The 14,376-nt window shown below is 46.3% G+C and overlaps 1 protein-coding gene across 2 annotated transcripts in view; it reads left to right on the top strand.

Moving 5' to 3' along the window:
* Positions 1-14,376, top strand: part of sts (steroid sulfatase (microsomal), isozyme S) — an 80,130-nt gene that overhangs the window by 19,193 nt on the left and 46,561 nt on the right. For both annotated transcript variants that reach the window (XM_080197668.1, XM_080197669.1), the window contains exon 5: positions 3,403-3,826. In XM_080197668.1, the coding sequence (XP_080053794.1) occupies positions 3,403-3,826 (424 nt within the window). The remainder of the gene's footprint in view (positions 1-3,402; positions 3,827-14,376) is intronic.

The raw sequence follows: 14,376 nt of genomic DNA on the forward strand, positions 1-14,376 counted from the left end.
CCAGGATCGGCCTGGTAAACCTTCACTGCACTCCCTCGAGAGCAAGAACATCCTTCCTCAGAAAAGGAGACCAAAATTGCACACAATGCTCTAGGTTTGGCCTCATCAAGGCCCTTCTGTAAGTAAGGTTTGCTTATTAGTCACAAGTAAGGCTTACATTAACACTACAACAAAGTTACTGTGAAATTCCCCTAGGTGCCACAATCTGGCGCCTGTTTGGATCAGTGCACCGAATGAGCACATCTTTCAGAATGTGGGAGGAAACCAGAGCACTCGGGGGAAACCCATGCAAACTCCACACAGAAAGTGACCCAAGCTGGGTAGCGAACCCACGTCCCTGGTGTTGTGAAGCAGCAGTGCTAACCACTATGCCACCGTTCTGCATTGTTCCACTAGGTTTTCCCACCACAGTTCAGCCAAACTTTGCGTGAAAGATCACAGAATTGTAAGCGCAATCTGTATTTTTCACAAGTTGAGTTTTTGACCAGGTTTTAGAAACATTGAGTAGAATTTAGTGCCCTGCCCCATGGCAGGCTTGATGGTGAGGTGGCATTTAGTCAGTGAGTAGCAACAGGAACCCAGCTGGCCTCCAGCCTCCACTCAGACTAAGTCTGTGACAGGGAAGTTTGTGAATGGTGATCCTACCCCACCAACCATTGAGGCTCTTAAAAAGGACAATCAATGACCTCATAAGAGCCTCATTCTGCATCCACCGGACAAGGGTCTCATCACACAGGAAGCTGTAGGGATTGATTATAGACTGTCAGTGGAGACAGAGTGGGGGGGAAATCACTGCTTGATTGAGGGATCCAGCACCAGGAAGTGAGGGTCTGCTGAGAACCACCAATCCTAGCCATTTCCCCCGTTCCTCCCTCCCGACACAAACTTGCAACCCCAACCCTGTGACCTTCCTCCTGCCATCTCTCACTCATGCCTGACTCCAGGGCAAACGTAGGCTCCTTTTGGATCCATTACCAGCAGCTCCCCGATGGCTCAGCCAATCAATGAAGATGGGTTGGCAACTCTGTGAGACCTCTGCCCCTGACCGCCACTTATTGCAGCGGACCTTCCCGAAAGGGGCCCTTGCCAGATCTTCATTTAAATACTTGCTATAGTGCCAGAAACAGGCCTCATCCATAGAATTGACCATGACCCCAGGGTGACTGTGCTTCAAAAGTATTTTGACAGCTGTAGAGTATTGGGAACAACCGGTAACCTTGGAAGCAACTATATAAATTCAATGTCTCTCAACGTAATGTGGCACAGTGGTCAGCACAGCTGCCTCACAGCACCAGGAACCCAGATTCAATTCTGGCCTGAGGTAGCTGTCTGTGTAGAGTTTGTACATTCTCCCAGTGTCTGCGTAGGTTTCCTCCCACGGTCCAAAGATATACAGGTAAGGTGGATTGGCCATGCTAAGTTGCCACTAAGGTGTGTTGTTTTGGGGGGTCAGCAGGGTAAACAGGTGGGGTTACAGGATACGGCCTAGGTAAGGTGCTCTGTTGAAGAGTCAGTGCAGACTCGATGCGCGCTGTCAGGATTCTATGAGAAGTGAGATGTTCACTGATAATTGCACAGTGTTCAGTTTCACTTGAGACGCCTGAGGTGAAATAGACCTTGTACACCTATCGGAAGACCTGGGCAACATTCATGTTTGATCTGCTAAGTGGCAAGTGCCAGGCAATCTCCAAAGAGAGAGATTCTAATCACCTTCCTTTGTCATTCAGTAGCTTAACCAGCACTGAATCAGCGGATATTACTGTGTCTACAAGAGCAGGTTAGACGCTGGGTCATAAGTAGCGAGTAACTAACCTCCTAACTCCCAAAATGTTTCCACTATCCACAAAGCCCAGGACAGGAGTGTGATGGAATACTCCCCACTTGCCTGGATCAGTGCAGCTCCAACAACACTGGAGAAGCTCGACAGCATCCAGGATTAAGTAGTCCACTTGATTGGCACCCCATCCACAAACATTCACTCCCTCCACCACTCACGCACAGTGGCAGTAATGTGTACCATCTACAAGATGCACTGCAACAACTCACCAAGGCTCCTTTGACAGTACCTCCCAAACTTACGACATCTGCCTTCTCAAAAAAACAAGGACCGTCAGTGAATGCGCACATCACCATCCTCGCGTTCCACTCCCAAGTCTCAAACCATCCTAACACAGAAATATACTGTTGATCCTTCATCATCACTAGGTCAATATCCTGGGTCTTTCTACCAAACGGCACTGTGACTGTACCGTCACCATGTGGACTGTGGCACTGCAAGAGGATGGTTCACACCGCATTCTCCAGGGAAAAAATGCAGACCATACCATTAACAACTGTATCCCCTGAATAAATTTTAAAAGTAACATTAGATTGCACTTTGTACTTTGTCACCTCCTTGCTAACTTCTTTGTCCTGGAGTCTTTCTTCTCCGCACGACTCTGCCACTGCACAGATCTCCTTGTTCCTCCCATCTTCAGAATTCTCATTCCTCCTGCAGCTCTCCCTCTGGCCCCATCATCCGGAACTTAAATCGGTATGTTCCTGCTAGGTAAGGAAATCGAGGATTGTGTGGCAAAGAGGGAAATGGATTTCAGGTTCAAATTTGCCATGGTCCCATTGAATGGTGGAGCAGACTTAAGGGGCTGAATGGCCGACTCCTGTTCCTTCCGTGTCAGCTGTAGTTCACCTGGTAAGGTTTTCACCTCCCAGACAGAAGGCCATAGAGAGTTGAACCCTTAATTCACCTGGATACGAAAGTACATATTGAGGGAGTGCTAGGCTTCTTCTGAATGAGGTGTTGAAACAATTCCCCACTCGCCCCCAGAGGTGAACAAGGAAGAGTCCATGGCATTATTTCACACAGGATCATGTCCAGTGTCCTGACCAATATTTAGCCATCATAGAATCCCTCAGTGCAGAAGGAGGCCATTCGGCCCATCGAGTCTTCACCGACCACAATCCCACCCAGGCCCTATCTTCATAACCACATGCATTCACCAAAGCTAGTCCGTCTGACACTAAGGGGTAGTTTAGCAAGGCCAATCCACCCAAACGGACACATGGTTGGACTGTGGGAGGAAACCGGAACACCCGGAAGAAACCCAAGCAGACACAGGCAGAATGTGCAGATCCACACAGACAGTGACCCAAGCCAGGAATGGAACCTGGGTCCCTGGTGCTGTGAGGCAGCCATGCCACCCCATCATCTCATTGCTGTTTGCAGAAAGAGGGGAAAAAGGATTGTGCAGATTGCCTGCTGGGTTTTCCAACATTACGACAGTGACTGCATTTCAAAAATCGATCATTAGCTGTGACATATTTTGGGATGTCCTGAGAGTGCGAAAGATGCAATGGAAACACATGTTTGTTCCTCCTTACATTCCTCTGTTCTTGTTTTCTTAGGGAAATGGCACCTTGGTTTAAACTGTGAATCGAGTGAGGATCACTGTCACCATCCCTTCCGGCACGGCTTTGACTACTTTTACGGCCTTCCACTGACCAACCTGCGCAACTGCAAGCCCGGTGCAGGCGACGTCATCGTGGTGGGAGCTCGGAGTAGAGTACGCATCACCGTTCAGATTGCGATTCTTGCCCTATTCACAGCGCTGCTGCTAGACTTTCTAGGCCTCGTGAGGGTGCCATGGAGAGCCCTGGGCTTCATCTTTCTGGTTGGCACCCTACTGCTCATCGTCCTGTTGCTCTTCTTCTCCCAGTTTCGCAACCTCAACTGCATCCTGATGAGAAACAGGAGGGTCATTCAGCAGCCCTTCTCGTGTGAGAACCTGACACAGAGGATGACCAGCGAGGCGATAGCTTTCATGGAACGGTAGGAATTGTGACTCCACCCTGTGTCATTATGCTTGACATATTGTCCAATTCTAGTTTGCATTTTGCACCAAAATTGGCATGATCGTTGATGCCCATTGACCTTAGTGCAGATTTGCCAGAATGATTCTGGGTTTTGAGGGAAGCACATTAAGCAGCCTTACAACACCAGGTTAAAGTCCACCAGGTTTATTTGGTAGCACGAGCTTTTGGAGGGCTGCTCCTTCATCAGGTGAGTGAGGACAACTCCTCATTCACCTGAAGAAGGAATGACACTCCGAGACTTCTTACTGTGCTTACCCCAGTCCAATGCTGGCATATCCACACTTTGAGGGACGAGCAGTGGCATAGTGATATTGTCACTGGACTAATAACCCAGAAACCAGGGGAAATCTCTGGGGACCCGGGTTCTAATCCTACCACGGCAGATGGTGAAATCTGAATTCGATAAAAATCTGAAATTAAAAATTCATAATGATGAACGTGAAACCATTGTCGTTGTTGGAAAAACCCATCTGGTTCATTAATGTCCTTTAGGGAAAGAAATCTGCCATCTTTACCTGGTCTGGCCTACATGTGACTCCAGAGCCACAGCAATGTGGTTGATTCTTAACTGCCCTCTGAAATGGCCAAGCAAGCCATTTACTTGGAGCACAATTAGGGATGGGCAATAAGTGCTGGCTCAGCCAGCGAAGCCCACAACCCAAGAAGAATAGAGAATAAAACTTGTTTTGTGCTTCCTTTTCAGTTTAGCGGTTTGAGGGGTGATTAAATTGAGTCATAGATATTTATAGCATGGAAACAAGCCCTTATCAATGTTTTGTACAACTTCAACAAGATGTTCCAACTCCTGTATTCAATGTTCTGACCGATGAAACCAAGCGTGCCCAATGCCTTCTTCACCACTCTGTCCACCTGTGACTCCACTTTCAAGAAGCTATGAACATGTCCGCCTAGATCTCTTTCATCTGTAACTCTCCCGAACGCCCTACCATTAACTGAATAAATCGTGCCCTGGTTCAACCTACCAAAATGCATCACCCCACATTTGTCTAAATTAAACTCCATCTACCATTTGTCAGCCCACTGGCCTAATTGATCAAGATCCCGTTGCAATTGGAGGTAACTTTCTTCACTGTCCACTATGCCACCAATCTTGGTGTCATCTGCAAACTTATTAACCATGCCTCCTATATTCTCATCCAAATCATTAACATAAATGACAAATAACAGTGGACCCAGCATTGATCCCTGAGGCACACCACCGGTCACAGGCTCCTTCAGACTTTCTGTAAAACCTACCTCCATGATCAAACCTTTGGTCACCTATCATAATATCTTTGTGTGGCTCTGTGACATTTTTTCTTGATGAATTGGCATGTATTAAAGTAAAGGGACTATGTAAGTGAAGTTGTTATTTGTTGTGTGTGTGTGTTTTTTCTTTCTGCTCCATAGCTGGAGATTAATTTCTGCAATGACTGAAGCCCAATCCTGTGTGAATGGCACCAGATCCCATAGGATATACAGCACTGAAACAGGCCATTTGGCACATTCCATTCCAATGATTATGCTCCACTAGAGCCTCCTCCCACCTTTCCTCATCTAAATCTATCATCATCACCCTTTATTCCCCTTTCCATCTTGGGCTTATCCAACTTCCCTTTAAATGTACCAATGCTATTCGCTTCAACCGCTCCCGACAGGGACACAGAGTTGCTAACTCTATAGAATATAGAGTCCTACAGTGCAGAAGGAGGCCATTCGGCCCTTTGAGCCTGCACCGACATGGGAGAAACACCTGACCTCCTGCCTAATCCCATTTACTAGCACTTGGCCCGTAGCCTTGAATGTCATGATGTGCCAAGTGCTCATCCAGATACTTTTTAAAGGGTGTGAGGCAACTTGCTTCTACCACCCTCCCAAGCAGCGCGTTGCAGAGGATGAACAGATTCCCATTTGTTCTGTACTTTAGCTCTACTCCAGTTGGGAGATGGCTGTGAATGAGATGGACTCATAGACTCATAGAATCTACAGTGCAGAAGGAGGCTGTTCAGCCCATCAGCCTGCACCAACAACACTACCACCCAGATCTTATCCCCATAATCCCACATATTTACCCTCCTAATCACCCTGACATTAAGTGTCGATTTAACATGGCCAATCTACCTAACCTACACATCTTTGGAGCATGGGAAAAAACCAGAACCCATGCAACCACAAAGAACGTGTAAACTCCATACAGACAGTGACCCGAGGCCAGGAGTCGAACCTTGGTTCTTGGTGCTGTGAGGCAGCAGTGCTAGCCGCTGTGCCACCATGCCATTCATGGTCCATGGAGAATTATAGCAAGAAATATCAAGAAGAGCTTTGGTGAGATGACCCCAGTCTGAACATGAATTGCATCTGTTGTTGACCCGTTGGTCAGGATCACGGCTTGTTTATCATTGTTGGAGCAGGCGGAGGATGTGGGGTGGCCGCTACACACCAGCTACCACACAGGCTTGACAGAGCAAAGCCTTGATCCAGTGGCAAAGGGGTCCAAAACGATTGGGGACCAGGCTCTGCTCTATGGGTCCATGACATGCAAGTGCACATACTGCATTCTCCTTCCCACAGAATCTCTGTCCCTGCCATTGGTAAAAGTGCAGTGGTAACCTGAGGAGCTCATGAGGCTGACACTGGCTCTCACTTGCTCCTCTCTCTCTCCATTAATGATCCCATTGCTCCTGTCTCACCGTGAACTGCTCCATTACTTCACTCTGTGAATGGCCCCACTGCTCCTCTCTCATTGTGAATGTGAGTTCTTCCTTTTTAACTTGTAACCTATTTGACAACTTTGGTTGTCAATTAGGAGGCAGAGAGTGGGGGTCAACGGGTGCTATTCGGATTGGCGGATGGTGACTAGTGGAGTGCCCCAGGAGTCGGTGCTGGGGCTTCAGCTTTTTACCATTTATATAGATGATCTGGAGGAGGGAACCGAGTGTAGGGTGTCGAAATTTGCTGATGACACCAAGATTGGGGGAACGGCAAATTGTGCGGAGGGTGTGGAGAGTCTGCAGAAGGATCTAGATAGGCTGGGCGAATGGGCCAGGAAATGGCAAATGGAATTTAATGTTGGCAAGTGTGAGGTGGTCCACTTTGGTAGGAAGAATGGTAGGAAGGACTATTACTTACGGGGCGAAAAACTGCAGCAGGCGACGGTGCAGAGGGACCTCGGGGTCCTTGTGCATGAGTCGCAAAAACCCAGCTTGCAGGTGCAGCAGGTGGTCAGGAAGGCAAATGGGATGCTGGCCTTCATAGTGAGGGGGATTGAATATAAAAGTAGGGAGGTCTTGCTGCAGCTGTATAGGGCATTGGTGAGGCCGCAGCTGGAGTACTGTGTGCAGTTTTGGGCGCCGCACCTGCGCAAAGATATTTTGGCCTTGGAGGGAGTGCAGAGGAGGTTTACTAGGCTGATACCGGAGTTGAGGGGGTTGAGCTATGAGGAGAGGCTGAATAAACTAGGCTTGTACTCGTTAGAGTTTAGAAGAATGAGGGGAGATCTCATTGAGACGTATAAGATTATTGATGGGATGGATAGGATAGAGGTGGAGAGACTCTTCCCGCTCAAAAAAAACAGTAGGACTAGGGGGCACAGCCTCAAGATAAAAGGGGGGCGGTTTAGAACGGAGTTGAGGAGGAACTTCTTCACTCAAAGGGTGGTGAATCTCTGGAATTCTCTGCCTGTTGAAGTGGTGGAGGCTGCCTCGCTAAATATTTTTAAGACGCAGGTTGATGGGTTTTTGATAAGAGAGGGGATTAAGGGTTATGGGGAGAGGGCGGGAAAGTGGAACTGAGCCACGACAGATCAGCCATGATCTTATTGAATGGCGGGGCAGGCTCGAAGGGCTAGATGGCCTACTCCTGCTCCTATTTCTTATGTTCGTATGTTCTTAACCCTTGCCAATTGTAGCCGGGATAGTTGAGTTTTGGTAATATTGGACAGACAAGGCCTTGAAGCTGAGAATATTTATTTTCTGTTAAGTGAATAAGTTGTAGCCATTTGGGGGAAAAAAAATGTGAATGATTATTCCTGTTGAATATTTTATAATTGCCAGCATGTAATTTCCTGGTTCCCCTAGTGTCAGATTTGGAGGGTGCCCAATGCACAAAGGAATCACTCTCAGAAGTTTCTGGCAATTGTCCAGAAAGATTCACTTCCCCGGGATGCCTAGGGATGCGCCTGACAAAGCAATTTAAATCGTGAACTTCATATATTCATAGAATCCCTACAGTGCAGAAGGAGGCCATTCGGCCCATTGAGTCTGTATTCCCGTAACCCCACATATTTACCCTGCTTATCCCCTTGACACTAAAGTCAATTTCACACAGCCAGTGCACCTAACCAGCATGTACTTCAGACTGTGGGAGGAAATGGGAGCACCCGGAGGAAACCCACGCAGACATGGGGAGAACATGCAAATTCACACAGTCAGTCACCCAAAGCCAAAATTGAACCCGGGTTCCTGACGCTGTGAGGTAGCTGTGCTAACCACTGTGCCACCGTGCCGCCCTAACTTCAGATGGTTCTGCCAGCTTTACACTCATAGTTACCCTGGTAGAGCTAGAAGGAAAACAATCACTTATAACTTCAGCATAACTATTTTTTATTTTAAAGACACAGTCTTAGCCCTGCAGAGTACACCTCCCCCCTGCCCCCCCGACTCCGATATCCAAACCCCCATCGCTCCCATTCTACAAATTCATTAGTGACCTTCATGTATATTTACAGACCCTAGTTCTGGCCTCCTTATCGGGTGAAAACATCACTATATTTACCCTGTCAAACTGCTTCAACATGCTGAAACTCTTATCTGGCCACCTTGTGCTTTCTTTAAGAGTCTTGTTTTACCCCTTGAACAGATTCAGATGCAGTGGGGAGACGCATAAAATCGTAGAATCCCCATAGTGCAAAAGGAAGCTATTGAGCCCGTGGAGCCTGCACCAACAGCTATCCCACCCAGGCCCTATCTCTGTAACCGCACATATTTATCCTGCTAATCCCCCTGACGCTAAGAGGCGATTTAGCAATCAATCTTTGGACTATGAGAGGAATCCAGAGCACCTGGAGGAAATCCACGCAGTCATGGGGGGAACGTGCAAACTCCACACGGACAGTGACCCGAGGCTGGAATTGAACCCGGGTCCCTGGCACTGAGAGGCAGCAGTGCTAACCACTGTGCCACCATCTTATCTCCAGGCATTGGAGGCAATGGCAGTCTCGTCTGCCAGCTGGAGATAAAGTGAGAGTCCCAAATCAGCTCTATTCGGAAAAGCCCCACCAAATTAAGTGCCATTTAAGGCATTGTCAGGCCAGTGGCGGGTGGGTCCCAGGATCGAGGGCCCTGGAGGTGGATGTCTACCTGCTAAGAGCTGCTGGCCAATCAGTGGCCAATTACCCTTCCAAGCAAGATCCTCTCCAAGCCACAAGCCATCCTGACCTGGAACAGTATTGTCATTTTCTCACTGGCATGGAGTCAAAACTCACAGAATTCTCCAGTTCCTAACTGGGCTATGAGTGTTCCTACGCCAAATGGAGTGACCCAAGAAGGTGGCTCACCATTGCCATCTGAAGGGCTGTTCGGGTTGGGCAACAAATGCTGGCCTTGCCAGCATGTTAATATCCCATGAAAAGAACAAATAACATTATAGCACAGGAACAGGCCCTTCAGCCCTCCAAGACTGCACCAACCATGCTGCCTATCTGAACTAAAACCCCTTATATCCTTCCAGGGACCGTATCCCTCTATTCCCATCCTATTCATAGTAAGAAGTCTCATAACACCAGGTTAAAGTCCAACAGGTTTATTTGGTAGCATGAGCTTTCAGAGCACTGCCCCTTCATCAGGTGAGAGGAAGGGGCAGCGCTCTGAAGGTTTGTGCTATCAAATAAACCTGTTGAACTTAACCTGGTGTTGTGAGATTTCTTACTATGCCTACCCCAGTCCAACACCAGCATCTCCACTTCAAGGCCATTGTATTCATGTATTTGTCCAGATGCCCCTTAAAAATCACTATCATATCTGCTTCCACAATCTTCCCCAGCAGTGAGTTCCAGGCAATTACCAACCCCTGTGTAAAAAGAAAACTTGCGTCATACATCTCCTTTAGACCTTGCTCCTCACACTTTAAACCCATGCCCCCTAATAACTAACTCTTCCATACTGGGAAAAAGCTTCTGACAATCCACTATATTTAAAGTAAAATTTATTTATTAGTCACAAGTAAGGTTTAACATTGCAATGAAATTACTGTGAAATTCCCCTAGTGGCTATACTCTGGCACCTGTTCGGGTCAGTGCACCTAACCAGCGTGTCTTAAAAATATGGGTAAAAGAGCTATATGGTGTGACATTAGAGATCATCCAGTTTCTCAGTGTATCATAGAAAACGCTCAAGGGACTGAATGGTCTTCTGTCCCTATGTTGTGCAGCTGTCGTAGAGTAATCTGGAAGAATTTCTTCTATTCATGGAAGAGTTCATCTCCTGTCTCCCCTCCCGAAGAACAAACAAACTTTTATTTCATGGCATTGCAACACACTTTGCGGCTGTTGATATTTTTCCTGACGTGATAGTCACTATGATAAGGTAGGCAAACAGAGCATTTCAATCTGCGCGCAGTAATTGCCTACGGTAATGAGTTACTGACCAGATTATCCACTTAGTGGTCAAGTGAAAACCTCCATTTGACATCTCACCTGAATCCATGTGGTGTCTCTGTTTCTCGTTCTCTTTCTCTCTCTCTCTCTCTCTCTCTCTCCCTTTCTCTCCCAACACCATCCTTTTCTCCTTTTTCCTGATCCGTGCACCTGCTGCCTTTGTCCTTCTTGTTGATAGATGCCGTGGATTTAGAAGGTGTTGTTGAAAGAAGCTTTGTGGATTACTGCAGCGCACCTTGTAGATGGTACACACTGCTGCCGCTAAGTATCGGTGATGGAGGGAGTGAATGTTGAAGGTAGTGGGTGGGTTGCCAAACAAGCGGACCGCTTTGTCCTAGATGGTATCAAGCTTCTTGAATGTTGTCGGAACTGTACTCATCCAGGCAAATGGAAAGTATTGCATCACACTCCTGACTTGTGCCTTGTAGATGGTGGCCAGGCATTGGAGAGTCAGCAGGGTGAGTTATTCGCTGCAGAATTTTCCAGAACTCTACCTCTGACTTGCTCTTGTTACCACAGTGTATATATGATTGGTCCAGTTCAGTTTCTGGTCAATGATAACTCATAGGAAATGGGGGATTCAACAATGGTAAGGCCATTGAAACCAAAGGGAGATGGTTGGATTCCCTCTTCTTGAAGATGGTCATTGCCTAGAAAATTTGTAACATGAGCATTACTTGATTTTTTGATGGCAAAAGTCTTAACATCCTAGATTTAAAATTAACATCAGTTGCCATTTCCAGAATGGGTTCTACTACTTTTTGTGTAAAGAGTATTAGCAAACTTCACAGGTTGGTTCTAACTTTTAGACTATGCGTCCGCTTGCTTGACTCCTGAACAAACTGGTAGATGGAGAGAAATTATTAGTTCCCCTTAATATCTTGAAAACTTTGATGAAATAACTCCCTTTCAAAATTCTAGGAAATGCAATCTTATTTTGTGCAATCTCTCTTTATAGTTTAACAAAGACTTAAACTTGCAGTCCCGTATCGTCCAGGTGAATTTACATTGCACTCCTTCCAAGGTCAATATATCAGCCCTAAGGCATAGTGCCCAGAACTGCTGATTGTTCTGCCGGTGTTATCCAACTCTCTCTCTCTCTCTTCACACATTGGTGACTTCCATGTTTTGGTCAATGGTTAGGCTTGGCAAGGTACCGTTGTGGTTTGCCATGGACGTCTGCAAGTTCTAGCCGACAAGGAGATTCGCCCAATCTTGCCACCAGCCATAGGTATATTGGAAGCGTTTATAAGTTGATAATCAACCTGCTTGTCCACATTATGAACATACCTTCCATGTGGCCAAGTCTAGCAATGGGATTCAAACTCACAACTTCTGGTTCAGAGGTTAGGATGCTACCGCTGCATCGTAAGGTGATGTAACTATTAGAGTCGTAGAGGTTTACAGCATGGAAACAGGCCCTTCGGCCCAACTTGCCCATGCCGCTTTTTTTTACTTCTAACCTAATCCCATTTGGCCCATATTCCGCATTTGGCCCAAGTCCCTCTTTACCCATCATACCCATGTAACTGTCTAAATTTTTTTTAAAAAACAAAATTGTACCTGCCTCTACTACTACCTCTGGCAACTTGTTCCAGAGACTCGCCACTCTCAGTGAAAACAATTTCCCCCCTGGACATTTTTGTATCTCTCACCTTAAAGCCACGCCCTCTAGTTTTAAACTCCCCTACTTTTGGGAAAAGATATTGACTATCTAGCTGATCTGTGCTCCTTATTATTTTATAGACCTCTATAAGATCACTCCTCAGCCTCCTACACTCCAGAGAAAAAGGCCCCAGTCTATCCAGCCTCTCCTTGTAACTCAAACTATTGAATTGTATAGCTTAAGCATAATACTACATCAGCTATTTAAAAGTCAAATATGATAAAAATGTACTGGTACACATGCAAAAGAGGAAATGCCCAGAACCTTTGCCACTCCTTTCAATTACACAAATTTTTGAAAATTTAGTATAGCTGTCACTTTTTATTTCTAAAGCTTTTCTTCGAAGGCTAAAAGATCAGTTTTTATTAGTTTCCTAGACTACTATGAATTAAAAAGCACCAGAGGATCTTAGGTTGGCTGATTAGGTGGCACCATGGCACAGTGGTTAGCACTTGTGCCTCACGGCGCCAGGGACCGGGGTTCCATTTCCAGCTTGGGTCACCATCTATGCGGAGTCTGCACATTCTCCCCATGTCTGCATGGGTTTCCTTATGTGCTCCCACAATCTGAATGACGCGTTGGTTAGATGCATTGGCCATGCTAAATTCTCCCTCGGTGTTCCCGAAAAACTGCTGGACTGTGGCAACCAGGGGACTTTCACAGTAACTTCATTGCATTGTTAATGTAAGCCTACTTGTGACACTAATAAATAAACTTACAAATTTTAGTTTAATTAGTTCACTGCACACCTCTGTCCAAAAGGAAAGGCATTAGAAGAGAAGAGAGAGAGATTCAGTTTCAGCTGTGGTGCAAAGTGGCCACTAGTGGATCAACTGCCAATTATATACCTGCCACTCCCCAGTAGTCCTTTGGAAAGCCAAAGAAAAGAATTGTTCCAATGAACCAATGCTATTGGATAGATTGTCACCATTTTCTGACTCTAATGGCTCAATCCCTTCTCTGTTCTGAAACACATTGCATCTGTTTGTACTGTCTGCTCCTATTACACTCCTCAATAAAGCGCCTTGAAAGATTATAGCCAAAGAATAACTCATTCAAGTGGTAGCTAATTGGTTTCAGTATTTTAAAATATATAATTTGCATATTTAGCGTTGGTTAATTCAGATGGTTAGAGCCTGGAGCGAATACTGCCAAGGTCATGGGTTCGATCCTAGTATCACTCAAATTGAATTGCCTATCCCTGTGCCATCCTGTCTGATATGTTATTCAATGAAGATCCCTTCGTTGGCACAGTGCAGACTCTTCTGGATGGCGTGGTGACACTGAGGTTAGAACTGCTGCCTCACAGTGTGAAGGCTCCAGGTTCAATTCCAGGCTTTGCTAGTTGCCTGTGTGGAGTTCGCACGTTCTCCCCGTGCCTGCGTGGGTTTCCTCCGGGTGTTCCGGTTTCTTCCCACACTCCAAAGATGTGCGAGTTAGGTTGATTGGTCGTGCTAAATTGTCCCTTAGTATCAGGGGGATTAGCAGGGTAAATATGTGGGATTATATGGATGGTTCCTGGGTGCCATTGTTGTCGATGCAGTCTTGATGGGCTGAATGGCACTGTAGGGACTCTGTGATATGTCTGGCATTTTATGACTGTAGGATTTCTATGATTCTGTTTGAACCTTTCATTTCCCCCTTCCACTGGTATCCGTGATTACTTTCCTTCTACTTTTGATCTAAACCATTCCCAAATAGAATTAATACTTCACATTTAAAATGAACATGGATATAGACTAGGTGTATTTATTTCCTGGAATAGATTCAATTGCCTGAGGAGATCTACCATGGCAAGGTTTCAGAAACATTTCGAGCTGCTGAACCTCTGGTGAACTCCCAGGTGCAATCAGGGAACCAACCCAAAGCATTCTCATAATGTTGATGCCTTTTTTTAATCACGAAATAGATGCAATCCCAGAAACCAAATGTAAACATGTCTTTCTGGCTATAGTCAGGAAAGGAGTGGTGGGGGAGAGGAGGGTTCAGGTCGTGGGAAGAAGTGAACTAATCAGCATTCAGTGCTCCAAGAAGTTTTTCATAGTTCATAGAACCCTACAGTGTGGAAGGAGGCCGTTCGGCCCACAGAGCCTGCACCAAACTACAGTCCCATCCAAGCCCTATCCCCATAACCCTGTGTATTTACCCTCGCTAGTGCCCCTGACACTTAGCATTGTGGGTTGGCCAT

Source organism: Carcharhinus amblyrhynchos, chromosome 10 (genome assembly GCF_965287045.1).
Source record: "Carcharhinus amblyrhynchos chromosome 10, sCarAmb.v2.hapA, whole genome shotgun sequence".
Taxonomy (NCBI): domain Eukaryota; kingdom Metazoa; phylum Chordata; class Chondrichthyes; order Carcharhiniformes; family Carcharhinidae; genus Carcharhinus; species Carcharhinus amblyrhynchos.